The 27872-nt window shown below is 40.9% G+C and overlaps 1 protein-coding gene across 2 annotated transcripts in view; it reads right to left on the reverse strand.

The window, feature by feature from the left end:
• The window catches only part of ADCY2 (adenylate cyclase 2), a 378139-nt gene that overhangs the window by 72327 nt on the left and 277940 nt on the right, over positions 1-27872 (reverse strand). For both annotated transcript variants that reach the window (XM_072958875.1, XM_072958874.1), the window contains exons 13-15: positions 22471-22540; positions 19394-19491; positions 3407-3491 (exon numbers count right to left, since the gene is read on the reverse strand). In XM_072958875.1, coding sequence (XP_072814976.1) covers positions 3407-3491; positions 19394-19491; positions 22471-22540 — 253 coding nt within the window. The remainder of the gene's footprint in view (positions 1-3406; positions 3492-19393; positions 19492-22470; positions 22541-27872) is intronic.

Consider the following 27872-nt stretch of genomic DNA (forward strand, 5'->3'; position numbering starts at 1 on the left):
CATCTGGAGAAAGAAGGATTCACTTGGGCTCCCAGGGGACGCCTAACCCTGTCTGAGGATGAACGGGGGTGCTGGGGAGACAGGGGAGGTGTTATGTGGAGCCCGGTGAGTGGCGGAAGAAAAAGTCGCCTGATGGAAATGACGGGAATCCAGCAGCGCTTCTGCTTAGCGATGCTTACTGTAAACACGGTTATGTGGCAGCATCCTGCTGCACGCGCTGGGAGACAGGAAGCAAGTGTAGGAAGCAATCCTGGCCTTAAGGAACCTGCTCTGCAAGGGGACCCAGCAGTCACGTTCACCAAAAGGAAAAAAGGGGGCCAGAGATGCTGTACAATCAAGTGCTAAGTTACCTGGCACGGATCCCGAGTCCCAGGGCGCTGGAGAAGCCCCGTCACAGGGGCCAGCGCGGTGCCGGGGGAAGACCTGACAAGCGGGCAGCCTGGGGCAGGGGGCGAGCGCTGCGGGGAGAGGCACCAGGGGGTGGGGGCTGGGCTGCGGGTGCCCGAGAGAGAGGAGAGGCTGGGCTTCTCACGCCATCATAGTAACAAATAGATTCCGACACTTTTTCCAGAACGTGTCACCAAAGAGCGGGCTGTATGTGTTTTTTAATCAACAGGGAAAAACTCCGTTTCATCATCACTCTTAGTTTTTGCCCGTTTTGATGTTTCTCTACCTTTTTATCAAACACAGTTGTATAACGTCCAGTCAACTTTATTTCCCTGTGCTGCGCTTTTGTGCAATGGAGGATAATAAAGGTAAGTATCTTAGCGGAAAGCTGTCTGTCAGGCTTACTTTTTCTTAACATCCTTGACAGAAGTATTTTAATTTCATTCCCCTTTCAGAGAATTTAAGACGGATATTAGCATTGCTACTGCCTTTGGCATTTAAGTTTCTAGAAGGTCAACATATGTTAGTACAAGATGAGTCTAGGATATTACGTATTCTTTCATAAACTCAGTATTTAATCCATAAATCAAATCATAATAAAACCTCATACTTTTCCATGAGCACTCTGGGATGTTTGTGATATGTGTAGCTTTTCTTCTTCTTCAATTTAAATTTACTCTTTGTAGAGTGAAACAAGTTCACATTAAATGTCACATGTAAGAACGGTAATTTTTTTTAGAGACAGAAGCAAGCATTTATCATTGTGATCTTTGTTCTAAACACCGAGAGAACTCATATTAAAAAAATAAAGCTAGTACTGTTGTCTCTTGTCTAAAAAAAAGAGGGGGGTTTGTCTGAAACTTTCTAAGAATAGGCACTCTAAAATGCAGAGCACTGGAACATAATAGAGCTGCAGTTTGCTGAGAATCTGTTAGAACCCTGCCTGGTCTGTAACACTGAGTATTTCCAGCCCTCCTGAGAGGCTCTGAAGATGGTTGATCTCTAATTTCCATGTGAGGAAACTGTGGCTTGGAGAAAGCTTGACCAAGTCTCAAAGGTGATCCATGTAGTTTTCAACTGAATTTGGAGGGCAGAATAGAAAGCACACTTAAAGCCTTCTTGCATTGGCTGCTATTATTATGTTTGATGTAGAAATTCGAAAAAAAATCCTTACAGTGTGTTTTAAAGAGTGAAAAGAACCTCTCGCTGGACTAAGAAGAATTCCTTCTTGAATTTTACCAGGATTTCACCTGGATCAGATGTCAGCTGGTCACTGGGGGGAGACACAGTCACGGGTCCTACTGATTGAAGTTTAGAAAGATCAGACGTCTTCAAGTCTAGTCTTCCTGACCGCTCTGGCCAAGTAGAGGCTTCTTGAAAGGATGAGGCAAACACCAGGTCATTTGCAGCCTTGAAATATTCTCCTTGAGACATCATAGAGTTAAAAAGAACTTCCAAGCATCTGGTGCGTGGGTGTCAGAGTCTTGGGAAGCCCCCGGGGAACGGGAGGGACCAGGAGCTGAGAAATGTTGGATCCTGATCACCCTTCCGCACCCTCAGCAGGTCCAGGAGGGACCAAGAGCCACAGAAAATTCAACAGTCAGGGCAGATTCTACCAGGGCTGGGAGGGGAGATAGTACATAAGAGCAAAGCATCCCACCAAGGCAGCAAAGATGCTCTGGAGACTCTCCCCAGCCTCCAGCCCTGTGTGTCTTTTCCATAGCAACTCAGACAGTGGAAGGAAAAGCCAGTTTGAAACCCTGAGTACAAGCTAGACTCCTGCCACCCCCAAGACTGGATTTCTTGCAATAGAAAATGAGATGTATGGCTACTTAGACACAATGGCATAAGCTGCTTTAATCAGAACAAGGTTTGGATTTCCAGTGGAACCACAAATGATAGCTCCTACCTGCCAACCTGAAAAACGGGCTGCAGGAGCCTTTGGGGAGCCAGGAAGACAGAGAGCGGAGTCTGTGTGCTTTTCTACCCAAGGAAAATCTGAACATGGAAAATCAGGCTTCCCTGCCTATTCAGAATTCCTTGTATCTTAGGACTTGGCCAGGATTCGCATGGGTCAGTGGTTCCTCAGTCTTCTCTACAACCACAAGGTCTTCAGGGGACTGTTAAGAGACTTGGGATGCCATGTGTGTACTTGCGGAAATCAGAACCACAGTCTCACTTTTGGAAGTGCTTTCAATCCAGTTTGAAGCACCCAAACTATGATACAGCAAACAAAACCCACACAAGTTTGCAAAGGACAAGGCAGAGGAGGCAGAGTGTCCACTGTTGAGAGGTAGAGACATATTTTGGCATCTTAACCCCTTTCGGCGAAATGATTTCACGTATCAGGCCAGAAGCACCCAAAGCTTGGACTCTGGTTCAGGGTATCCTCTCCTGTTTCAAGTCATCTCCAATGATCAAAACAAGACACTGACTGTCTTTCGGGGTTTCTATCTCACTGTTGACTTTCTCAGGATGCTCTCAGGGAGCTGGGGCCACCCCACAACACTTGCTTTAGACTCAAGAATACACTTACCAATTCACTTCTTACATCCTGAACTAGCATTTAAACCGTAAGCACTTACCATAATTGGTTTAAATTAAAACACTAATAAGGGATATTTCTACATTTGCTACTTTCATATTTTCCAAAGTTTTATACCTTGAAAGTCGACATCGAAGACACGTTTGGTTTCAATTTTAATTCCCTCGTACACTAAAAACTTCCTATTACACTAGTATGTGCTACTATAAATAGTCCGAAAACTTAGAGGATCTAATAGAAAAGGTTGACAGAAACAAATAAACATAAACACGATTTTAGAGTGTGACATCCCACATTTCAAGTAACCAAGCTAGTGTCTTGGATGCACGTGTACTCTGGGCTGGTGACATAAAGGGTACATGTTTCTCTACTGAGATGTGTATCTGTTGAAATGGTAAGTCAACAAGCTCCTTGTTTTAAGCAAGAAATCAGTTTTAATTCAACGAACACACTTTTCAAGTTTGAAGTACCTACCAAAAGCTGTCCCGCAAAGCAGACGAAAAGGATAAAGGCCAGCGAGAGGAACGCAGCTCCGAAGGAGATCCCAAGAATGGACGTTCTACCAGGAAACAAAAAGAACAGGTTAGTGTGGGGACACTTCCCATTCTTCTGGAAAGCCATCATTCATATTTTTGGCTTAATTAGGACTTTACTAAATGAGGACTTCAATCCTCACTCATTTTGTTGAGAAACGGAAACGGAGTTAAAAACAAACCCAAGGTACGTGCTTAGAAAAACGGGTCTACAGTTGTGTCTGGCCCACTTGTTACAACTCATTAAAACTGTCCTGCAAACATTAGTTCTTCATGAAAGAAAAACCATCTTCTTATGACTTGTCTCGGCAACCAGCAACCAGCACTCTCATGACCGCACTTGACTCTGCCCACCACGCTGCCCTCGTCCCTGACACCAATGCCCTCGAAGCCCTCGTGCCGTTTTCACTCCTACTCACTTAGAGACAGAGCCTTCGCTCTCCCCAGGACAATCCAACCAGATTCAACTTCCTTCAAGACTGATGCAGCTAAATGTTTACTGAGGCGCCCCAAAGATTTCCCGGCCATGACCTTTACATACTTGCACCAACTAATGAATATCCATGTGGATGATCATGTGGAAAACGTGGCCCCTAAGTTACAGACTCTGCCCCCGGCAGGTTCCAGGTAGATAAAAGTGTTTGTAAGAATTGTAAGAACTGCATGCATTTCTGAGAGGCCCTTTAACTAGTTAAAAAATTCAAGGCCTCTTAAACTGTCATTTAATCCAAAGGAAGATGTGTTCAGGGGTATTAAAAATGGTGAACCACAATGAATAAACTGAGATGAAATTCAAATGAAACATCCAAAGAGATCGGGTGGTATCTGAGACCACAGTGGAACCTGGTCCAGTGGGGCTGGCTAGTAATACAAGAGACAGAAGGACTGGCACTGAGATGACACGTCGATACAGCGAATGGACGACTCAGACGCCAACCAGCAACAAGCTGAAATAACCAGCAGGTGCACAGCTGCGAGTCCCACGGGGAGGGAAACGAGGTAACCTCAGCGAACTGAGCAAACTTCCTAATCCCATCAGGAGGGGAAGGGTCCACTCGGCTCACACTCGGACACCTACCCTATCTTGAGGGACGATTACACATCAGGCAAGATCTACAAAACCTTGACTTCAAACCGCTGTATACTTGAGCCTGACCCAATGATGTATTTAGTGGGTACTGAGTTATCTCCAGACACGACAGACGATGCTTTCAAATACCAGGCCTGATAGTGACATTTGTTCACATTTTATGAGACACAGTAGTCTCTGCTTGGAGGGCGTTTATATACCAAGGACACCTGGATTGCTGACTGGTCTCCTGTGCCAGGCCCATGCTAGGCTGTAATGGCAGGAAGACCAGCAAGACGTTATCCCTGTTTTGAGCTGCTTACAGTCTCGTAGAGGTAAGGACCATATGCCTCCTCACCTCCCCTATCCCGAATACCCTTCTTTCTTTCAGATATCCCTCTGGTCCTCAGTTCCCGGTCAGAAGCCAGTCTAACCATTTCTCCAACACATACTCTCAGAGCCTCCCGCTTGCCAGGCAATGTGGCGGGAGGGGAGTGTAGGACAGGCTATACAGCTCAGAGGTGTGGTGGGCTTGGGTTACTCCGGTGACCAAGGAGAGTCTCAGTGACTCATCTGAGTGACTCATTTCGTTTGCCATCTTTCTCCCGCATCTTTATAAGAGAGCTCTGATAGGTTTCCTTAGACTCTGTGCTCTCCTGGTTCCTTGCTGGTGTCAAGGTAATTCCAGCTGCATAAGGCTGACTTCAGAAACATGGCATCTTTTTCTTAGGTCTGAAACTGTTTAACGAATGATCTCTTATTGAAGGTTTGGTAAATCTCAGCTATAAAACCAGCTGGTGATAACGAGGGTGATGGTGATGATGGTGACAATATGATAATCTGATGATAGAATATTTACTGTGTCGAGCGCTGTTGTGAAGATTTTATATGATTATGTAATCCTGGACAGCACTGATTATTACTCATTTTCCCAAAGAGAAACTGAAGCCCAGAGAAGTTAAGAAACTTGCCCAAAGTTAGACCCCTATCAAGTGGTGTGGTTAGGATTTAAGTCCACACAACTGTGTTCCTAACCCAGGTCCTATTTTTAGTATTTTTAGGAGTAGATACATCACATTTCTGTCATGTTTTACTGACTCTATTTTCCCAGAAAATTATTCATTTTGTTTAGATTTTTGAATGTGAAATATTCTACATAATATTCTCTTGTAACTTTAAAAGTCTCCATATTTGAAGCAATTCCTTCTGACCCTCAATGTTATTTTTCCTATTTTCTCTGCTTTGGACTTTTGAAGCTTGGCATGTTTTGTTGATCTTCTCAAAGAATGAGCTTTTGGCTGATTATTAAGGTCTATGCTTTCTGATTGTTTTCTATATTATTGGTTTCTGATTTAACTTTTAAAAATCTCTTCCTCCCTCTTTATTTAAACTTTAATTGTTCTTTTTCTGATTGTCATTTATTGTCAATCTTTTGTGTTTTCTAATAAATGCATTTAAGCATAAATATTCCCATAATTACTGCTTTAGCCTATTCCTGCAGCTTTTGATTTATAGCTACTCATTGCCATTCTTTTCTAAAAAGCCTATAATTTCAACTTCCATTTCCTTTTAACATGAGAGTAATTTCACAAGGAGATTATTTTTGGTCTGTCCTTGTCATTTCTCATTTCATTAGGTTTGATCAGAGATGGTGGTCTCCATTATTTCTACTTTGACTATTTTTCTTCTGGGGTGTGATTAAATATGTTCTATTTCTATTATGTCTCATGGATTTCTGAAAATGATATATATTTTCTTTTTGGTGGAAACAAAGCATGTTCTTTAAATACATCTATTGTCAGAGCCTGATGAGTTACTCAGATCCTCAGTGGGCTGATTTATTGGTTCAATTTGGTCTTTCAGTTTTATTGAATGTATTAACATTTCCAACTAAGACTGTGGGTCTGTCAGTACATCTGAACATTTTAACAGTGTCTATTTATTTCAAAGAGATGCTGGAGTGCATAAAGATTTATGATTGTTAACTTTTCTTGGTGACTGTACTGTAATATGTCTTTTTATTCATGCTAAGTGCCTTTCATTTGAACTCTAAAGTGAGAAATCTGTATTACTGTGGTTTCCTTTTTTTTCTGTTCCCTGAATAGCTATTTTTCATCCTTTATTTCCAACCTTTCTCTGTCTTTTATGTTTAGCTAGATCTTGTAAAAGTGGTACAGAAGTGGCCTTTGGTTTGTAGCCTCAATCTGTGAGCCTCTTTCCAAGAACAGGGCATTTTTATCCATTCACAATTATAAAATCTGTTCATATTTGACCAGTTCTTTCCATTTTATTTTCTTAAAATGTCTGGTAAAATTCACACAGAAATCACTAGAGTAAAAAAAAATTTTTTTAATTTATTATTTAATTTTAAATTCATATTTAAATTTAAATTATTTAAATTTATACATTTAAAATTATTTAAAATTAAAATTATTATTTAATTTCTAAAATAGGTAAATACCCATTTACATTTTCTATTCCACTATGTGTCAGTTTTGGTAAGTTGCTTTTTTCAATGAATTTTCCCATTTTATCTAAATTGTAAATCTTTTTGGCCCTGAGTAATTTATAACATTCCATATTTATCTTGTTAAAATCTGTAGGTTCTGTAGTAAATCCCCGTTTATTCCTTATATTATTAGTTTGGGTGGCTGGTGATTATTACTGTTTTTTCTTTCTTGATCAATCTTGCTAGTGGTTTAGGCATTTTTCAACTTTTTCAAAGAACCAACTTTTTAGCTTTGTATTTTTCAGTATTGGTTGTTTTCTATTTTATTGATTTCTTCTTTCTTCTTTAGTATTAATCCCCCTCTACTTACTGGATTTGCTTACCTTTTTTCTGGTTTCCTAAGTTGGAAACATAAACAACTGATTTTTAATCCATTCTCCTTTTCAAATACAAGCATTTTAAAGCTATAAATTCCTCTCTAAACTACTGTTTAAGTTATATTCCACACATTGTATTGTGAGACACAAAACATTTTTCAATTTGTCTTGTGATTTTTTAAATTTGACTTGTAGGTTATTCAGACGTACACAGTCTAACATTGAGATAGTTGGGAGTTATTTTTAGATATTCTATTGTTTTCAATTTCTAATTTGACGTCAGTGTAGTTTGGTATCAGACTGTAAGACTTTCATCTTTTCATATTTATTTCAATCTTTTCAAATTTGTGGAGATACTTTTATTTGTTTTTAATACTTTTTAAAAATAACTTTTTTTGGGGGGTAACTAGATTTATTTATTTATTCTTTTTTTTTGATGGAGGTTCTGGGGATTGAGCACACTACCTATGACCTTACTCTCACCCTTGAGATGATTTTATATATTATATGTATTATATCATGCCTATATATAATACATATTATATCTTGGTCAATAGTCCATGTGCAGTTTAACGTAACATGTATTTTACTGTTGGATTTAGTGTTCTATGAATGCCAATTCACAGGAAGTTGATAATCTTGCTCAGATTTTCAATATCCTTATATATAGTAAGGGATATAAAATATCTAATCTGATTATTGATTAGTCTAATTCTTTCTTTGTTTTTTCAGGTTTTTTCAAGTATTTTATAGCTGTGTTTTAAGTATGTTCCATTTAAAAATTTTACATTTTCTGATGAATTGAACCTTTCATTATTTTTCAATGTCACTCTATCTCTGTTAATACTTCATGCCTTCATATCTACTTTGTCTGATATTAATATATGTACCATAGCTTCCTTATGCTTACTGTTTGTATAATCTGTATTTTCCATCCTCTTAACTCCAACCTAACTTCCTTCTGTATTTAAAGCACATCTCTTGTAGACAGTACATGGCTTTGTCATGCTTTTATTTGAAGTGTTTAATCCTTATACATATAATATGTTTGGTTTTAAACCTTCCTTATTACCATCGCTCATCTCTTGTCCTACCACTTTATGGTATGGTCCATTACATTTGTTCACATTCTTTTTTAAAATCTACCATTTTCCATTTGTTTTCTGTTTGTCTCATGCCTTTTTGGTTCTGTCTTCCTCCTTTACTGCCATTTTTCATTAATCTAATATTTCCATAGTATTTTTTATTTTTTTCATTGATTTTTTAAGCTATACCTCTTTGTTCTTTTTAGTGATTGTTCAAGAAATAAAATAAACATTATTAATTTATCAAAAGTCACTTAGCATTAACATTGCACCACTTTCAAAATACAAAAGATCCTGACAACAATTTAACCCCACTCTCCTCCCATCAGAATTCTTACTGTAGCTATTATTTTTGTGTTAAATAATCTGCTGTCCTTCAGAACAATTAATACCATACAAGTGCACACTCTCACATATTAAGCATATCCTGCTCTTCATTCTCTTGTGAGGATTCTGGTATAATTTGCTTCTGGTATAATTTCAGTTCAAATTGAAGAACTTCCATTAGCATCTCTTTTCTCGGCAAAACTAGAGGTTTGCTGGTGATGAATTCCTCTAGCTTTCTTTCATTTACAAAATATCTTTCACCTTGTAAAAAGATGAATCTTTTTACTGAATATGTCATTCAGGATGAACCATATTTATATCAGTGGTTCTGATGAGAAGTCAGTCCTCACTTTTATGCAAGGTCTTTTCCCTCTGGCTGCATTTAAGGTTAATTTTTTCTTCTTTTCCCCTTTGGCTTCAGCAGTTTGAATATAATAACACCACATGTGTTACTGACATTTATTCTTCTTGCTGTTTTTCATAGAGGTTCTTGCCTTTGGAGGCTGATGTCTTTCCACAAATTTGGGAAAATCTGTCACTAAGCGTGCTGGTAATTTCCTGTTTGTTTTCAAACACATTTCTATCCCATCTCCTACAAACTCCGTTTTCCAGACTCTTTGCCAACTGGTTCTAAGAAGGTTGCCAACTGGTTCCCCAAGAGACGTAGCGGAGGAAGACTGGAAGGGCGGGAAGGAAGAAGCCTGGGTACTTTTCCTTACTCTCTATTCAGCAGTCATTTTCTGAACGGGCTGCAACTCCTGCTGTCTCTGAGGTTCCAGGTCCATGTCCAGCACGCATTCTGCCTGGTCATGGTCCCAGTGTCTGCAGAAAGGTCCAGGAGCCTGAGTTTCCGGTGACACCACATCCACCCTGTGTCATTTCAACCTTAGGGTGGTAGCAAGTTCTCCTGTTCCTCTTGGTTGCTTTCCCATCCCCTGTTCTGTTTTTCAGCTTTCCTCTCATTCGATAAACACTTTCCTTTATCAAATTTGCTTGTTGAAATGCCTGAGGACATTTCTGCTTTCTTTATAGGACTCTAATCCATCAGCTCACATTTTTTCTACGTAGTATGATATCATGAGTGGTTAGATGGAATTCTAGGAATAATTAGAATCAGATACTTTTCCAACTTTCTTCCTTTTTCCTTTGATAAAGAGCAAGCCATTCAGTTTTCATTAGAAGTATTGAGAAAATACCTACATATTCCATAGGTTATGCCATATCTGAATTTCCTCATGAACGGATGATTATGGATTATACTGGCCTTTAATTACACAAATCTCAAGAGCTGTAATGAGAATTAGCATGGGTCAATCTCCTTTCAAGTCATGTGACTTCTTTTGTGAAGCTGAGTTTAAAAAAAAGATCCTTGTAATACAGTGAGTTTCACAGGCTCTTGTTTTCTGGAATGCATTTTAAGTTTTGTTTTTAGGAATAATCATTCCACCATGAAGATGGTGGATAGAGTCTCTGGACATTCTAGAGTTGGATCAAACAGCTATATGAGAGTCCGAGAGAAAAATAAGGGTGTTAAAATTCGACTCCCACATTTTATAATGCTCCACTGGATACAGTGAAGAGCACCTGGTGATCTTTTTTCTGGATGTATCTCATGTTCCCTACTTTGCTTTTTCTCAAATGTCAGAATCCATTAAAGGGGGACAAGGGATTGGTAAAGGAAAACAGTGATATTAATACCACTGTTTTTTGTTTTGGTGGAATGGATGACATGTGCCCTTTAAAGCAGGAATGCGCATTATCTTAAAAGTATGTTATGCCACAAACTATCAGATGTGACTCAATAAGAAACAGAAAACCCGAATAGACCTATAAAAGTAAAGAGATTGAGTTAGGAATTAAAAAACAAAACAAAAATTAAAACTATTCCCAAAGAAAAAGCACATTCTCAGATGGCTTCAGTGGTGAATTCTACAAAACACTTAAAGAAGAATTAATGCCACTTTTTCACAAACTGCTCCAGAAAATAAATGGGATGGAACAGTTACCAACTGATTCCATGAGTCCAATATCACCCTGATACCAATATTAGACAAGGACATCATAAGAAAACAAAAGTCGACACCATTATGTCTTATGAATATAGATTACAAACACCCTTAACAAAATATTAGCAAACCAAATCTAGTCTGTATAAAAAGGATCATATACCATGACCAAGTGGGGTTTATCTGAGAAATGCAAGGTTGGTTTAACATCTGAAAATCAATTAATGTGATACAATGTATTAATAGGATAAGGGGAAAAAAGCACACATGGTCATCTCAAAAGCTCAGTATGAAAAAGTCCAACCCCCTTTCTTTATAAAAACCTTCAGCAGATGAGTAAAAGGGATTTACTTTATCCTGATAAGGGGCATCTATGAAAAACCCACAGGTAACATCATACTTAATGACAGACTGGATGCTTTCCTCCTAAGAGCATGAGCAAGAATACTCGTGTGCTGTGGCAACTTCTATTGAATGTTACACTGCAGGTTCCAGCCAGGGAAAATGAAATAAAAGGCATTAAATGAGACAGGAAGAAGTAAATCGGTCTCTCCAAGTAGACAGTATGATCTCATATGTAGAATATGATGTCATAACTTGAGATCCAGACCCAGAGTGGCTCACTTTCCCTGCTGGGTGCCACCAGGGGCTGTCCAATGCTCCAGTCCATGACACATTGACACTCATGTCTGTTGGATGTAACTTTCACCCCAGGGAGCAAGAACTACCACGAGGCGAAGTAATGGTTGGTCAAAAGCTCTTAGTTATAACCATTTACCCTTCCTGTTCTGTCAAAAGCACGTTCAGGCTCATTAAGCACACCAAGTTGTTTGTGTAATACAATCAATTTTAATTAACATTCTGGTTGCAAAGCTGTTTTTTTTAACATACAGGCATAATTTGGTTTATATACTCTCTGAAAAGCAAACTTGACTCTCCCTTGTCAGGAGGCAAGAAAAATTACACTTTTTAGTGGTAATTTCTGACTTTGGTACTTTAATCAAGTGTATTGTTACGTTATATGGCAAAGGCTGATTTGAGACAAGGTGCTTTCTCCTCTCTTTTTTTCCAGCCAGTTTGTTGCTTACAAGTGGTCCCAATGGAAACGAGGGAGCACATTTGCTGACAGAAAAATCCAGCAGAGATATGCATCCTCTCTCCAAAAGTCTAAAAGTTATATTAATTATAAACCATTTCTCTGGGTAAATAATGGTGTTTTTCTCTGGAGTTCTATTTAATGTGATGACTTTCATGCCCCACCTCCCTCTGTATCCTCAGCTTCCTCCCGCAGGAATGATGCAGATCAATGCTCTGTTCACATCTGTTACAGTGTTTAACAAGGACAATGAGAACTGAGGGATGAAAACTCCTCCTTATAGTCAGCAGGAAATAACACCCACCTCCCTTTTAAGTGGCAGGTGATAGAACTTCAAAATGAAGGAGAATTTGGCAAAAGAAAAAAAGAATCAAAAGGTGAAAAGGCATTTAAATATCCATCACCAGGACAGATTACAGCAGCCTTTCCCTGACACTCAGACTTAGCAGCTTTGTGATGTTCTGGCCACTTGAAGGTCCTGTGATGTAGGAAAGGGAAAGAGGGTTCCATCCGGCAGAGCAAAGAGCTTCCATTTCATAGCAGCATAAGGACTGAAGACTTGAATTTTCAGGAGGTCCACAGTCTTCTCTTTCTACACTCACTCCTTAGGTGAGCTCATCCTCTCCCACAGGTATCCTAGCTGTGTGCTGATTTTTCTGAATTACGGCCCCACCCCTCACTCCCCCATGAACCACGGGGTCACACATGCGCTCCTTGCCTCTGTGAAGCCCCATGGCCTGGATGTCTAATACGCACACACACGTCTGATGCCTGGAGCTGTGCCCCTCATTTCATGGCCCCCCTAACCTGTTCCTTCCCCAGGAGTCTCCCCCTCTGTAAATGACTGCCCATTTTTTCCAGTTGCTCAGGCCAAAATCGAAAACCAAAATTAATAAAAAAAACCCACAGAGCTTCTCTTTCTCATTCTTCATTTCCCATCCAGTAGCAAGACTTTTCTTACAGTTCTTAATAACGTATCCCAGAATTTGACCACGTTTTACACCTCCACTGCCACTCTAGTGCAAACTATCATCTTACAAGGTCTTCCTATTTCCTCCCACCCTCTTCTGGAGCAGCAAGAGCAATACTTTGAAGCACCACTAGATCATGACCTCAGCCGGGAGTAAGCCAGGGCTCCCCATCACGCTCAGCATCAAGTCCAAAGTTCTTCCAGTAGCTGTGAGGGCCAACACGCCCCACCTCCTGCAGGCTCCTATGCCCCCATCTCCACTGCCCTCCCTGAACTCACTCTGCTCCCACCACCACTCCTTCCTTGTCCTTGAGCACACCTGTGGCTCCCATCATCTGGAATGTTCTTCTGCCAGATAGCCACATCATTCCCATTTCAGTTTACTCAGATTTCTGCTTCAATATCACCGAGTCAGTGATGAGTCTCCGACAGCCCTCATCTGAAATACCACCTCTCCTCAACTCCATAGTTCCCCACTGTTTTAATTTTTCTCAAAACTTATCACCACTGAATCACTGATACGAATTTGTTTATTACATCATTGCTGTGCCCCCAACAGAGTGTAAGTTAAATGAGAGAAAGGACTTTTGGGGGTTACTGCTGCTATTCCAGCATCTCTAGCTATGCTTGGTATAGATATACTACTACTCAATAAATTTATCTACTCAATAAATAGATGTTGAGTGATTCCACAAATGATTGGCTGAATGCATGTATAAATTTCTCTTATTTATTTTTACTTGTATTGCAAATTCTCAGAATATACCTCTAGATGCAACATAAAAGTATATTGTCCTGCTTCATTGAGTAAAAATGTTCAGCTCCCTTTTGATTGCTGTTGTTTCTCAAATCTTACTACACCAGTGACAAGACCACTGTGACAGGAAACTACAACAAAAATCACTTTTTATGCCTGGAGACAGTACTGGTTTTCATGAATTCCATTTTTTCCTGATATTAGAATTTTCAGAGAGGCACCCTGTCACACAGACTAAAGGCTACATATTCCAGCCTCCCTTGCAGCTAGGTTTGTGCATGTGACTAAGATCTCAGTCTTGAGTTATAAACCAAAGTGTCATGAGGCAGTTTCTGGAAGGCATCCTCAGAGATGGCAGGTATAAATGGTTTTTGAACCTCTGCTTCTGGGTCTGTTCATCTATCCTGTTGCTCAGAATGTGGATGCTATCATTTTGAGAATGAGGGTGAGGACAAAAGTCTACAGAAAGTAGAGCTGTGTGCTGGAGGGACTGAGGAGCCCAAGGAATCTAAAGGACAGAGAATCACCCTACCTCTGGTCTTTGATTATGGGGAAAGCACTAAACTGCTCATGATCAGGCTACTAATTTTGAGGCTTTTCCTTACTTTCAGATGATCTGAATCCAAAGTTGAATATTGTTCATCTCAGTAAAAGCTACATGGTTCATTTATCTCAGACAGTGAAAATTATCTTCTTTTCACTTGCTTTTCTTTTCTTCCTTCTTCCTTCCTTCCTTCCTTCCTTCCTTCCTTCCTTCCTTCCTTCTTTCCTTCCTTCCTTCCTTCCTTTCTTTTTGCTTTGCTCTAAGATTCACACTCACTGCATCAAAGCATGCAGGGAGTCATTACTCTCATGGTACCCAAACTTTGGCCCCACCAATATGGCTGCCCACCAAAGCAAACTGCCTTCACGATAATTATTCACTATCATTTGTGTATAGAAATCCAAGTCTTTCAATGGACACGAGCAATTTTACCATTAAACTTTCTCCCATTTTTTTTCCTTTCTGAAGATGAAAACAAATTGAGTGACTCTTTTGAAATGAGTATTAAAGAATTAAGCATTGATTATTGACATGAGTAATTGAATGAATATTAAAGAATCTAAGCAGACGAAGTAGTTCTAAGATATTTAAGACTGTAATTTGCTAGTAATTTTCCTTAAGGAATAATTATTCTTAATTTTACTTGGGCTAATGAAACACATGATATGTAACTGAACTTTATTGGAAAAAAGTCATCTTAATTTTAGTAATTGTCATGCCTGATTTAACATAATCTACTTAGTTTGGCAGACAGTATGAGGGAAACTACTAATAAAATGCAAAAATTCATGCTTGATCATTTCTGGCCTTTGAAGGTTGCTTACATTTCTGATAAATTTATAGTACAAAGCAGACAGAAGTGAAAAAAACAATTCCAAAAAAAGAAGCCAACTAATAATTTAATTACATCTGTTCAAAATCTGAGACCAGATTCAAAAATTATGGGCCAAAAAGGGATGATGTAAGGCCCTCTTTCTGGGAGATACTTCCTCTTACTGGTCTTTTCAAGGTCACAAATTCCTCTATTACTAGTTATTCATTCACTTGTTCCTTTATTATTCACTTCCTCACTCATTTAATCATTCCTCTCCTTTCTCCCCCCTAAAACACAAGGCAGTTTACCAAAAGGAGACCAAATCAAACCAAACCATAATTCAGTATATTTGAAAACAAGTGAGGGTGTATCAGAAAAAGTGGCAAGCACCATTATCTCAATGAAAATGCTTCATAGAATACAACAAAATTATTATTTTTAAACAGACGCACTCATAGCAAGGAAGAGCACACATCAGACATACAGAGGGTATTCAGAGCAGGAAGCTGCGAGGCGTTGATGCTAAATGGCCCGGGGGACCAGGGGCTGATACAGGCCTTAGGGTGTTAGATGTAATGTCTACAAGGTAGGCGATGGTCACAGATATTTTAATCGAAAATTAGAACTGAGCTCTTGAATACAGTCAGAAGCCATTAAGTGCTGTCCAGCCAGGAAACAGGAAACATAAAAACTACGCCCAACAGTCGAGTGATTTTCAGGGAAGTCAACTGTACGTGTAGGGCCATAAGTGGAAAAAGAGTAACCTTGGAAAACTAAGACCCCCAATCCTGATCCATATTATGGGGCTAATGAAATTCACGTGACCTGTTTAGTAAAGGAATCTTGACCTAAGGATTTTAAAAATATATTGTGAGTTGCACTGGTGAACCCTAGAGGTACCTGGCAGAGACATAGTGAAAACCACATCACAGTGATGCCTTAACGACTCAGAACATCGGAGGTTACCATGGACCAAAACCCTTGCTTTGATGAACTCACAGTAGAAGTGACAGATGACACCAAAGACACACATGCCCATGAAAGAGACAACAGGCAGACTAAATAACAGGATTCACACATTTATGAACATAAATAACATAATAAAACAGGTCACACCTTCATATAATATGTTTCAAATCTGAAAATAAAATGGAAAAAATAAATTCATAGGTACAATATAGAATTACAGGAAAAATTCAGATAAAAGACTTCTTAGATATGAAAAAGTGGGCGAGGAAGCCACCAGAAGGCAACACAAAGAAGTAAAGAGGTGGGAACTTTGAGGAAAAATGACAGGACCTGGAGCACAGAATGAACAGCACAATATACGATTAAGAGTTTCAGGAGGAAAGAACACAGAAAAGAGAGGACAAGCAATACATAAGGTGATACAGGCAGAGAATCACTAAGAACTAAGCAAGGATATGAATCCTCAGATTGAAAAAAAATCACACCTTGTCACTTAGGGAAATAAGGACAAATACGTATCTAGAAGCCATGTACTAAAAAATCCAGCCACACCCCCCAACCCCCCCCAAAAGCACACATAGAGAAAGGTTGCCTGAAAAGGCATGTAATGGGGCTGACAGAAGACATTTCCTTAGCAACAACAGAAGCTGAGATTCAGTGCAATACTAAGGGGAAATAAGAGTTAATCTAGAATTTTATACCCAAACTATTATTCAAGCGCCAATGCGACGTAAAGCAGATACAGATATTTCAATACAAACAAAAAATAGGAGCTGTTACTACTCACAGATCATGAAGAAGAGAACTAATAAATGACAGACGTCAGCAAGAACAAACGTGATGAAATAACTTTTAAAAAGCACCGATGAGCCAATAAAATGGTAAAGAATGTGGGTAACTCTAAATAAGTACCGACTGTAATTACCATCTGGAATTAAAATCCTAAAAAACAGTTACACAGAAGAGACGTAATGATTAACTTTAGACTTTATTAAGTTAAAAATATATGTTAAGATTTCAATGCCAATCATTGGAAGAAAAATATATAGGAGCCCCCCGCTCCTATCCGCCGTATATAAAATATTCCCCATTATATATATCTGTATGTATTTCCTAACCAGTAAAGGAAAATTAAGAATAGAGAAAACTGGATCCGTCTTTTGGAGGTTAGGTGCATGGGGGATGCGGGTGTGGGGAAAACCAAAGAAAAGCAAAGTAAATGAAACATGAAATAAGAGAGCAGAAGTAGGTCCACACACAGAAATAAACGAATTAAGACACAAATGGAATAAAGTCATATTAATATACAAAAAGATATGAGATCTTTTTGAATAAATGAAAAATAAAAACGGATATTGTTTACAGGAAATATACTCAACCAATAACGGCCCCAAGAGCATGGAAATGCACATACAGTAAATACGACAGGATTATCGTTTGTGAAGCCTGGACTGTGTGCAAATGCACATGTATTACATTAAGCGCTGTACTTTTTCTGTGTCTTTGAAATATTGCACAGCAAGAATGTTTAAATGGAAAAAAAGAAAAATTAGGACATTAGGATAAAAGAAGAGTGAAGGAAAAAGACTAATATAATATGATATACCGTACTACGAGGCTGGTACAGAAGTGCAGGTCTTAGCACTGTTGGAGGCGTCCACAGACCTTACTCCGAGCTTTCTAACTGCCAACACAAAGAGGAAGAACTACCCAGCGCCTATTTCACAGTGCTCATGCTCAAAGTCCAACTTGTCGTTCAAGAGAAACACAATGATCGGTATTGAGGCCCGAGCAAATGAACTTCCACGGGTTCCCGTAAGCAATGCAACAGAAAAGAGACAAGAAAATAAAAGCAAAGACAGAGATGATGTCAACTTGATTTTTTTTTTTTTAAACACTGTCATTTCATGAAAGGTTTCTCCTAGTCCCCAGAAGTCCTTCTGTCTTCTTTGGTCTTTCGTTTATAACGCCCTAGTCACGGTCTCCCCTCCCAACAGCAGGAGAGAAACCCTGTCTTCACTGTGACATAGAAAATATAGAAATACTCCTCCAATAGGAAGATGTAGAAAAAGGCAAGAACTTATCTACTTCAGAGTATCAACAAGGGCCTGCGTCCCTGGGTGACACCTGCTTCACCTACCTCACTTTCTAAACACCTCTCTCCTATTCAGTGAGCCTTGTCTGTGCAACAACAGCTGAACTTAAAAGCAGCTCAATTTGTTAACATTTTTGCCGATGGAACACTGATGGCTGACAGATTTCAGTCAAGGCTGTGTAGGTCGACAGGAAGAACTCGTCTGGCGAATGTATTTCAATGCTAATTTATGGGGGAGGGAGGGGACGCCCAGTGGAACTTCTTCTAAAAGTGGGTGGAGAGCTTTGGGACTGTACATGTATGAGGAACATTTTGATCTGTCATTAATCTACAAATACCTGGTATTGGCTCATTGCCCAGAACACTGTTTGGTGTTGTTTGCAGTACAGAGGGGAAGGCAGACCATTTCCTTCTAGTTTGCTCACATCTTCATAAGACCAGCTGTAACCCAGCCTCAGCAACTCAAGTTGCCCATGAATGCAGGCGGTCCCGCTGAAGTTAAACGCAACCACACAAGGAACGCCAGCTAGACTGGAGACGGTCACTGCGGCCTTTGCAAAAAACGCAATGATCAGGGGAAAGGAAACGTGTCTTAAAAGTTCCTTCTGATCCCCACCTGTTGGAAGAGGGACAAGAGTTTTCTCTTCTTTTAGACTGTACAATGAGAAAGAATCCGTTTCTCTAAAGGAAGTCAGCGGACTTAAATCGCACTCACTCAGAAGGTACGAGGGGAAGACGACACAGGAATCAGAGTGATTCCTGGATTTTCCCAGTAGGTGGACAAGTGTGAAGATGTGCAATCTGGTTACTCAGTTCTCCTGTCTGTTCCAGGTCTCTCCGGGGAGGGGCGAGCTGGACAGGGACTCACAACCATCAGAGACGGCGGAGAGGGTGGACGTGAGGGAGGGGAACGTGAGGTCAGGACGGATGGTTGGGCAAGTGAGCCCACTGTAGGCTTTGTCCTTTCAATATACAACGCTGTTTACTAGAAACAACATCTGGTGATGTTCCCCTTTCTGGGTAAAGTTGATTGGATTATGTTTCTTACACATAAGTATCAGCATAGTATGGAAATCAAAGTAAAATGGCTAAACTTATTTAAAAACATCCCTATAAGGTGAATCAACATGTCCACCTTGAAAATCCAGAATTACTGTAGCTAAGTGTGACACGCGGGTGGGGGGGCACTCAGCTTTGTGGATCCTGAATTAACCTGCCCCGCCCTGTGCCCCCTCCCTGCTCCCCCCTCCGCCATGTTACATAAGCGCTCTGATGGAAACTATCCATCCTCTCATACCCTTCAGTACGCCCGGGCCCCAGCAGAGAGGCACCCCCAGTGAGAACCGCAGAGGAGAGCCATGCGCACTTACTTGGGTAACACCAGGATCTGCACGATGAAGATGCAGAAGAAGATGAGGCAGGCACAGGTCACGTAATACTTAAACGCTGGCAGTGCAGTGGCTCGGTACTAACGGGAGGAAAGAAACCAGGAATGAGGGGCTTTCTAAGAGAAGGGCTGAAACGATCATCCGGCAGCCTGACTGTATCTAGTTCACGCATCACACTCGTCACTTGTAGGTTGTGGCAAAACACGAGCTAAGGACAAGGGCTGCCCATCTCCAGCAGTGTGAGCTTCCTCCCTCCAAATGAGCGGTTAAGGAGGGACTCTGACGGCCATGAGTTTTATGAGTCGAACTGTTCAGAAACCCATTTAAAGGCACTCAGATCACTCTAGAAAGGAGAGTGGGCACCTCTCTCCTTGAGGTGAGGGGTGAAATGAGTGAGGGGACTGCAGGGACGTCATCTGCAGGTGTCCTGGTTCCCTTGTGGGTCTGAGGTCCCCGATTACTTGGGGAAAGTAAATGACTTCACGTAATAATATTTTACTTTTGAACACTATTGAGGAAATGCAATTTCCTCATTTGATTTAATCGTTTTAGTATTTTATTTTATTATAGTGAGTGAATTTACAAGACAGAAGACCAGCAGGCTCTGTTCTAGGTCTCCGATCGTTCCGTTTGCCTGTTTGGGGGTGGCTGTTGGATGCCCTAGCTACTCGTCCAGCGTAATTGACAGGTTCAAGCAACTTTCCATAACATCGAGGATCATAAATGGATCAATGTGGCTGCCTGGTTGGGACTGTCCCTGCTTGAGTTAGCAGGACAAGCTGGCCAGTGCTGCAATCATGATGGTGATAGTGGTCTGTCACATATCACCTTTATGATGGTGATGATGGTGATGATGGTGTGCTGGGTACTCTCCATGCTTCCCATGGTCTAACTCACTCAATCCTCATAACAACTGCCCAAGACAGGAACTATTGTTGTCCCAAGTTTTGGATAAAGGAACTTTGGACCAGAATGACTGATTAACATTCAGAAACACACAGCACATGGCAAAACCAGGGTCTTCACCCAGGTAGACTGGCTCCAAACCCAGGCTTCCAACTATGAGTCTCTACTGCCTCTCAAAAGAGGGTTCTCTAAAAAAATGAATGGAAATAAAGTGTTTGTGGCAATGCTATAGAAACCTCCTGACAACGCTGACAGGTTGCATTAGCTACATCTGCAGTTTCCCAAGTGCTGGGAAGTTAGATGTGTATTTCTCGGGTTTAGCCTCCGGGGTTTTGGTGTGGATGGCGGATCTCTGGTGGTCTGGCTCCTCCCCTCTGTCTTGCTGTCTTTTACCCCTCCTGCCAGCCTGAAGAGCAGGCTGGGAATAGGAGGACAGAAAGTGAGCTTGAGTCTCAGTGCTGTCTAATGTCTGCCTCAGAGCCGGCCTCTGCAAATGCTCACATGGGGAACGTCAGCAAAAGCTTCCTGTTTGAATGATGATCACTTTCTGTTTACTAGAATATTTTTGGGTGAATTTTGTGACTTAATAGCCAGGATAATTTACATCCTGATGAAGGAGCTATATTAGCATAATTACTAAAATGTGATCATGTTTTATGCATTCAATTATGCCCTTGTCTTCTGCACTGTGTATAGAGACATGAACTGGAATCTCTCCGTGGTATTAATAAAGGAAAAGGAGTGGTATTAATAAAAGAAAAAGATTTTTATCAGGAAGGAAATAATTTAACATTTAAACAATAAGTAGTCATTAATGTGTAAGTTGTTCAAAGATAAAATAGCCATTAATAATAATAATAATAATAATGATAATAATAATAATAATAAATTATATAAAACAGCAATTTGGTAAACTTACTGCAGTCAAGGCTCTGACTTAGAAGCACACAACCGACCTTCTTGGCCACTAACTAATATAAAAGACAGTTCTGGTGTAACTGTAAAATCCAACCTTAATGAATTTTGGAAGGATTTCTGATATTTGATATGTCCATTTCAATATCCATAAAACAATGAACTAAATTTTCTCAACAGAGTTTTAATATCATTGCAGTGACTGCTGTCACTAATATGGTAGCTTTTGTTCAAATTAAGACTGTAATTATATGGTTGGATGATGGAAATCTTACCTCTAACCTGTTTCTTTTCTAGATCGACACAAAACAAAAGGCCGACCTGGAACAATTGTCCTTTCTGCTATAATTACTTAATTTATTTTAGCAAATCCATGTTAAGCTTGACATGAACAAAGTAAATGTCCACCTATTTATATGTGCCTGAAATAGCTCTCACTTTGGAAGTCAGAATGTGAAACTAGATGCAACAAAACTTAAAAGTTTAGGGTTTCTAATTCTCCCCAACAGGGGGTGAATGTAAATCTCATGCTTTTTTCAAAAATTTAAAGTAATTTGTATAAAGACATTATAAACTTCTCAGAAAGGATTTTGCCTCCCTTTAAAACCTTTTCCTTTTTTTTCCATTTTTCAGCTTATTAGGTAGAATTATTACAGTTTGACTGCACATACACATTATATTGCATGTAAATACGTATATGCAATATACTGCACATATTTTTTAGTTTACATATATGTACTGATCATTGCTTCTAAGAACAATTTAGAGTTTCAGCTTTTTAAACTTACATAGCTATCAAAGGAATAAAGCCAACCACAAAATAAGAATCAACAGAATGCGGTGATCCAGTCATAAAGGACAGACAAATGTGCTTACTACACATGTTCAAGAAATCGATCGTCTATCTTCCTTTTAAAACCTTTTCTAAGAAAACTTCCCACTGAGAAAGAAAAGTACTAACTCCTTCCCTTTGTTACCTCTTTTGCCCCATGTATCACAGACAGCATTTACCACCAGGGGTGTTGAGAGTGGTGACAAGACAAAGACAGACCTGTAGCAACAAGGAATGTGGGAAAACATCTGCATAAAGAACCACAGGAAAAGCTGGGAAGAAACCGGAAGCGGTTAGAAGCAGTTTAAATGTCATGAGTGAAAAAAACATGACTACAATTTCATGGTGGAATTTTTAAAAAGTAATATTTTGGCAAAATGATTGATTTTGAAGGAAAATAGCTTACTTCTTTCTCTAGTATTTTATTGTAGAAAAGTAACGAGATTCTCTGAATGTCTTCGGACTTGAGCCATTGCCTGGAAACAAAAAAGGACAGACACATCATAAAACCAAAGCTCTAACCAAACATCTGAAACTATTTTTTAAAAATGACTTGCATTCTTCTTTCTTCATAATGCCAAATAACTGGATATGGAATCCAGGTTTGTTAACAGGATCTGCAAAGACATTTTTCTTATTCAGACACTGCCTTGTCCTCCTTTGAAAATTCTATATGACAAATCAACTGTCATACCCAAATGAAACTCAAGTTATCCAACTTGAATAATTAGGGAGATAAGTCACCAAAAGGACTCAACTGTGTCAATAAATTTACTCCCAGATGTTTTACTGAAACCACACGGCAGTTTCATCCCCTAAAGGATTTGGTTCACAGAGAAGCAGTATGTTTCTTAGCTTACGGTGAGCAACACACCCCAGAGCATCAAAAACATTCAGGGTGGCTTCATGCTCTAGGCAGGAAGATTTTACTCCTTTCACACTTACTAAAGGTACTTTCATTGTCATGGTTTTCATTTCTATAAAGTAAAAAAAAAACTATACTTGAATCGTTTTCAAAAACTGGGTAAAAATTCTAACATGAGAAGCAATCAGTTCAGACCACTAACATAGTACGTTGCTGCAGGCACACAAACACATGTATCCCCCTCAGATGTTGAAAAATAAAAATTATATGAAAGTAAGCATTCTTACACGTTGACTGACTTTCAGAAATCTATTTCAAGAAAGCAGCTGAGCTAGAGAAAGACCTTGGAGACGAAACCCTTCACTAGAACGTTGCGCACACTCACAAGTTAAACAGCCACACCGGGCGTGTAATCGTGCCAGCTGGGCTCGCAGTGGCTGACACAGTCGCACATTTTGCAATAAAATAAACACAGCATTTTATGGAATAAAGCTTAGTGAGACAGACAGATACACATTCTCGTAATCATGAGTACAGAAATGTAAGAAAAAACTGTAATCTGTGCACCAAGAAAAGTATCTGCAAATAAATGTTGACGAAATAAATAACCAACTGGGTTAAGTCATTACACTGAGGAATTTTTATTTCTACTTTCTGATGTTTTAAAAATAAAGACTTTTAAGATTAAAAAAATAATAACCTGAATTACATATGTATATGCATGTAGTATATATGTATAGATACCTGCATATATATGTATATGTAACTATACATCTATATCTAGACATGTATCTATATATAGATAGAAAAGGCATATATATATAATTTCTAGACAGAAAATTATGTTTTATGTATATAAAATGTTGTATGTATGCAAACAATGATCAATTCCCACGAATTCTCAAATATGGCATTTTTCCAATCCACTGGCCATATTTCTGTGGATTCTGACTACCTGCGATATATTTGGGAGATAAAGGTAAATAGGGAACACCTTTGAGGATCCAGGAATAAAGGCCAGGTGAGCTGTCACATGTCACCCTGTAATCAATAGGGACAGTCACCTCCCGATTTCAGATTCGGGTCTAAACGTGCACTGACGCTTCACACTAGGATTAACAAGTTAACCCAGGAGGCCAGCGCATTTGAGGAGGAACATCTCCAGGTCCACCTGGACAGCCATGGGCCCTGGGCCTCTGGGCAGATCCACAGACTCATGCACATGAGCTTAAATAATCCAGGAGACGAAGCTACAGTCAGTGCAATTTCAACTGAGGCACAGAAGCCAGGAATGGATTCTAGAATGATTGGTATTCAAAGTGAGATCTATAAAAATACTTCTTGATTCAAGGTTACAAGCTTTAGGTATCAGTGAAATAAACTTGTTGGGGGGTATTTCTTATGACTGCACCAGGTGCAGAAATATGGGACAAGTTGGAAGAATCAAAGGAGCAGAAAATGAAATGCAAGGTACATGTTCACTATTCTCATTTTAAGAACTGCATACTTGTTCTGGATATCAAACTATGAATATTGTATGCTGGTAATTTATTAAAAACAGTTTTCTTCTTTATTGAGAATGAGAAGTCTAATCTAAAAGTGCTCCTGGATAATATAAACTTGGAAATAAAATATGAGTGTAATTTATGAAGTGGAAATAAAACCAGCTCCACACTAGTTAGCAGGGCCCCCACATTTCCAGTCTAGGTTGTGGTTACCTGTCTGTGTCCTGCACATGGACAGGAGGTGCTCAAGACCAGGCCTGACCTTCCTGGTGTCCCTGGCACCGAGCACAGGTGCTAAGGCTTGATCCCTCGGGGAAATGACTGAATTTCAGTAGTTGGTTTTAGGCATTAGCTAATAAGAATCTCTGTTGCAAACAGTCACGCTACACAGTTAGCCATAAGGCCATGTCGTTTTTGCCACAATAGATGAAATCACTGGTTGATTCAGTTTTGGATTCATTACACTAGAAAATGATAACATACCGATTTTTGCAAATTTTTCATCTCTCGATCTGTCAAAAACCAAAAATGTACCAAGCTGTGGCACATGTATAAAAGGTGGCTAGTCATCCACAACCGTCTTCAAGACCATTCATCATCGGTTCTTTGCCTGATTCAGATACAACACCTTGTTCTCTTGCCATGTTCTCTACCAGATCCATCGTGCAGTGTTAGAAGCTGGAGGTAATAGAAGAATCAACCCCCATCACTCCTCCAGAGGGGATGGCTGCATGATTCCTCGTGGGTATAAGTTTCTCGAAAGTGGTGAAATTTTTTTTTGTCATTTACAGCGAAGGACATGATGTGGACAGAGTTGTGGTATTTGGCACAGAATTTGGTTCAGATGACTTGGTGAACTGTGAGGACTGGGCGTGACAGGACACGTCAGTATAGCGGAGCTGCGCATCACCAGGTGTTTACGTTAACACACATTGGTAAGAAGCAGCAGCGTCCCTCCACTGTTCGTTTTACTCGCAGGGAGATCAGAAGAGACGTGGAGCAGAAGTCGTTTCTATCCTAAAGAACCCATGTTCTACCTTAGGTACCGAATCCTTGGCGATGGACCTTGAGAAAGAGAGCATCACCGCTTTCTCTGAGATCCCCTCAAATACAGCCACAGCCCTGTATCTACACACATTTCAAGGGCACCCAAATATCTTTGGTAGTTTTATTTTTCAGAGTCAGATCTTTAAAAATTTTGTTATTAATGTGTCATGATGTCCATTTTAATGTCTCTTTCTTCATTTTATTTTCTTGATCCTTTATGGTAAGACTGTCTTATACTGGTTAGTCCTGAAGCAAAACCCCTTGCAGCAAAGATATTTAAGGCGAGAACATGGGACACACAGCTGTGGCCTTTGCCTGCCTCTTCCCACAGCAGGTGGGGTGTGGCCTGTGGCTTCTTCCTTGGAGCGATGACTGATGGGCCTAATTCTTCCTCCCTCGTCCTCAGAGTGTAGGAGAGTAGATCCTGCAGACCTCACGGTGTCTGTGGTCCCCTTACAGATTTGTAAGAAACTCAGAGATGTCTCCTGTGACTTGGGTATCTGGAACAGGAAAAGTCTGGGTGGGCTGTCAAGATCAAATATTCTGGGGAATGGGAACCACAGAGAGAAGAGAGAATCTGTGTGTGTTTCATGCACGGTCTCCTGACATCGTTCCTGACCCACGTGGTCTCTGGCCTGGAGAAAGTCAGCCCCACCCCTGGGCTGTAAATAAGTTTCTTTATCAATTTACGTGCAGTTGTTTTGGGGCTAGGCTGAGGCCAATAAAGACAATTCTAAACAAGATCCTGACTTGAGGTGAGGAGCAGAGATATCCTGAAATGTAGGATGCAGGCTCCGGCAGCAGAGGGGAAGCTAAAGCAGGGAGAAGGCCACCTTCCTCTTGTTAATGACAGTGGAGTGTTTGTACTTCCCCCAGCTCACGCGTCAGAGGCCTAACCCTCCATGTGGCTGTCTTTGGAGATGGGGCCTTTGAGGGCGTCAAGTTAAATCAAGTCCTAAGGGTGGGGCCCTGACCCAAGACAACAAGTGTCTTAGGAAAGAGGAGACACTGGGGAGCTCGCTCCCTCCCTTCCTCTGCGCGGCCCCCAGGAGAGGCCACATGAGCACATGGCATGGAGGCTGCCCTCTGCAAGTCAAGGAGAGTTTTCACCAGACACCACCGTCCAGGCACCTGATCTCTGACTTCTAGACTTCAGAGCTGTGAGAAGACCAGTTTTGTTGTTTAAGCCCTCCAGTGGGTGGCACTTTGCAGGGCAGCCCCGGATGACTGACACTCCTCCCTACGCGGCGCTGCATCCCTAGGCCTGCCTGGCCCGGCTGTGCAGCGAGGCCCTGGGTGACCCTGGGGCATTCAGGGAAGGGGGTCCCTGGACCCAGAGCTGTCGTCAGTGATGCTGGACAGGAGGTCTCTCTGAGTGAAAGGTGGAGCCCTGTCGTCTGCCGGTCACCGAGTTGTGCACGGAGGCCCCTCCACTCACACGTAGCTCAGCTGGGATCACCCATCCTTCATCACCTCCCCAGCACCCTTCCTGCACCAAGGGGCCCGTGGTTCTCCCCTTTAGAACTTTTTACATTACCTCTTTCTTAACTGTTGGTTTTTTTTAAACAAATGTGGGAGAAACCAACATGGCAACTTCATTCTGAGTATTAACTATCCAGCACACACATCTGTAACGAGATGACTCTTTCAGGAGCGCCCAGCCCCCGGAGAGAAAAATGCCGTTGCGGAGAGAACGGCCCCAGCAGCACCCTCCACCCACGAAGCTCCCCTCCCCGCCCGCTCTGCACCTCCGACAGAAGCTTCTAGAAATCCTCCTTGCAGACACATGGTACGTGCTTTCTCCCGTCACCACGCAGCCACCTAAAAGCTGGCACTTGCCACCTGCCTCTGCAAGGATGAGGTCACGAGCCACTGCGGTCGCTGACCCACAGCACACCCCGCGAGGTGCTCAGGGCGGAGGTCAGGAAGGAGGCGCTCTGTGCTCTGGGAAAACTGGCCGAACAGGCCTTCAGAGACCTAGATGCTATCAGGAGGAGACTTTATTTGCCCCATTTCTTGCATCTTCTCCTATCTAGAAAGGCACTAACATCACTAACGGTGACATCCACTCCCAGTGGCCTGCAGCAACACTCATCCCCTTTCACAGAAATCACGTACTTACTGAGCTCGCCCCCTGCCTCTTCGGGCCAGTTCCTCAGAGCTCTCTGAGAGCCTGTCTCCCTGGCTGCAGTCCTCATTCTGCCCCCAGTAAAACTCAATTCACAGCTCTCCTGTGAATTTGTTTTCAGTCAACACCACATACCCAGGCTAAGTCAAAACCTCTGCCCTGAGCTCCGTCTTTCCCGGGCACGGCTAGCTCTGGTTTGGCTGTGCAGGATTCACCAGTGGGTCTCCCTGTCTTCATGAATCCTTGACACACCACCAGAATGT

This window comes from Vicugna pacos, chromosome 3 (genome assembly GCF_048564905.1).
Source record: "Vicugna pacos chromosome 3, VicPac4, whole genome shotgun sequence".
NCBI classification, from domain to species: Eukaryota; Metazoa; Chordata; class Mammalia; order Artiodactyla; family Camelidae; genus Vicugna; species Vicugna pacos.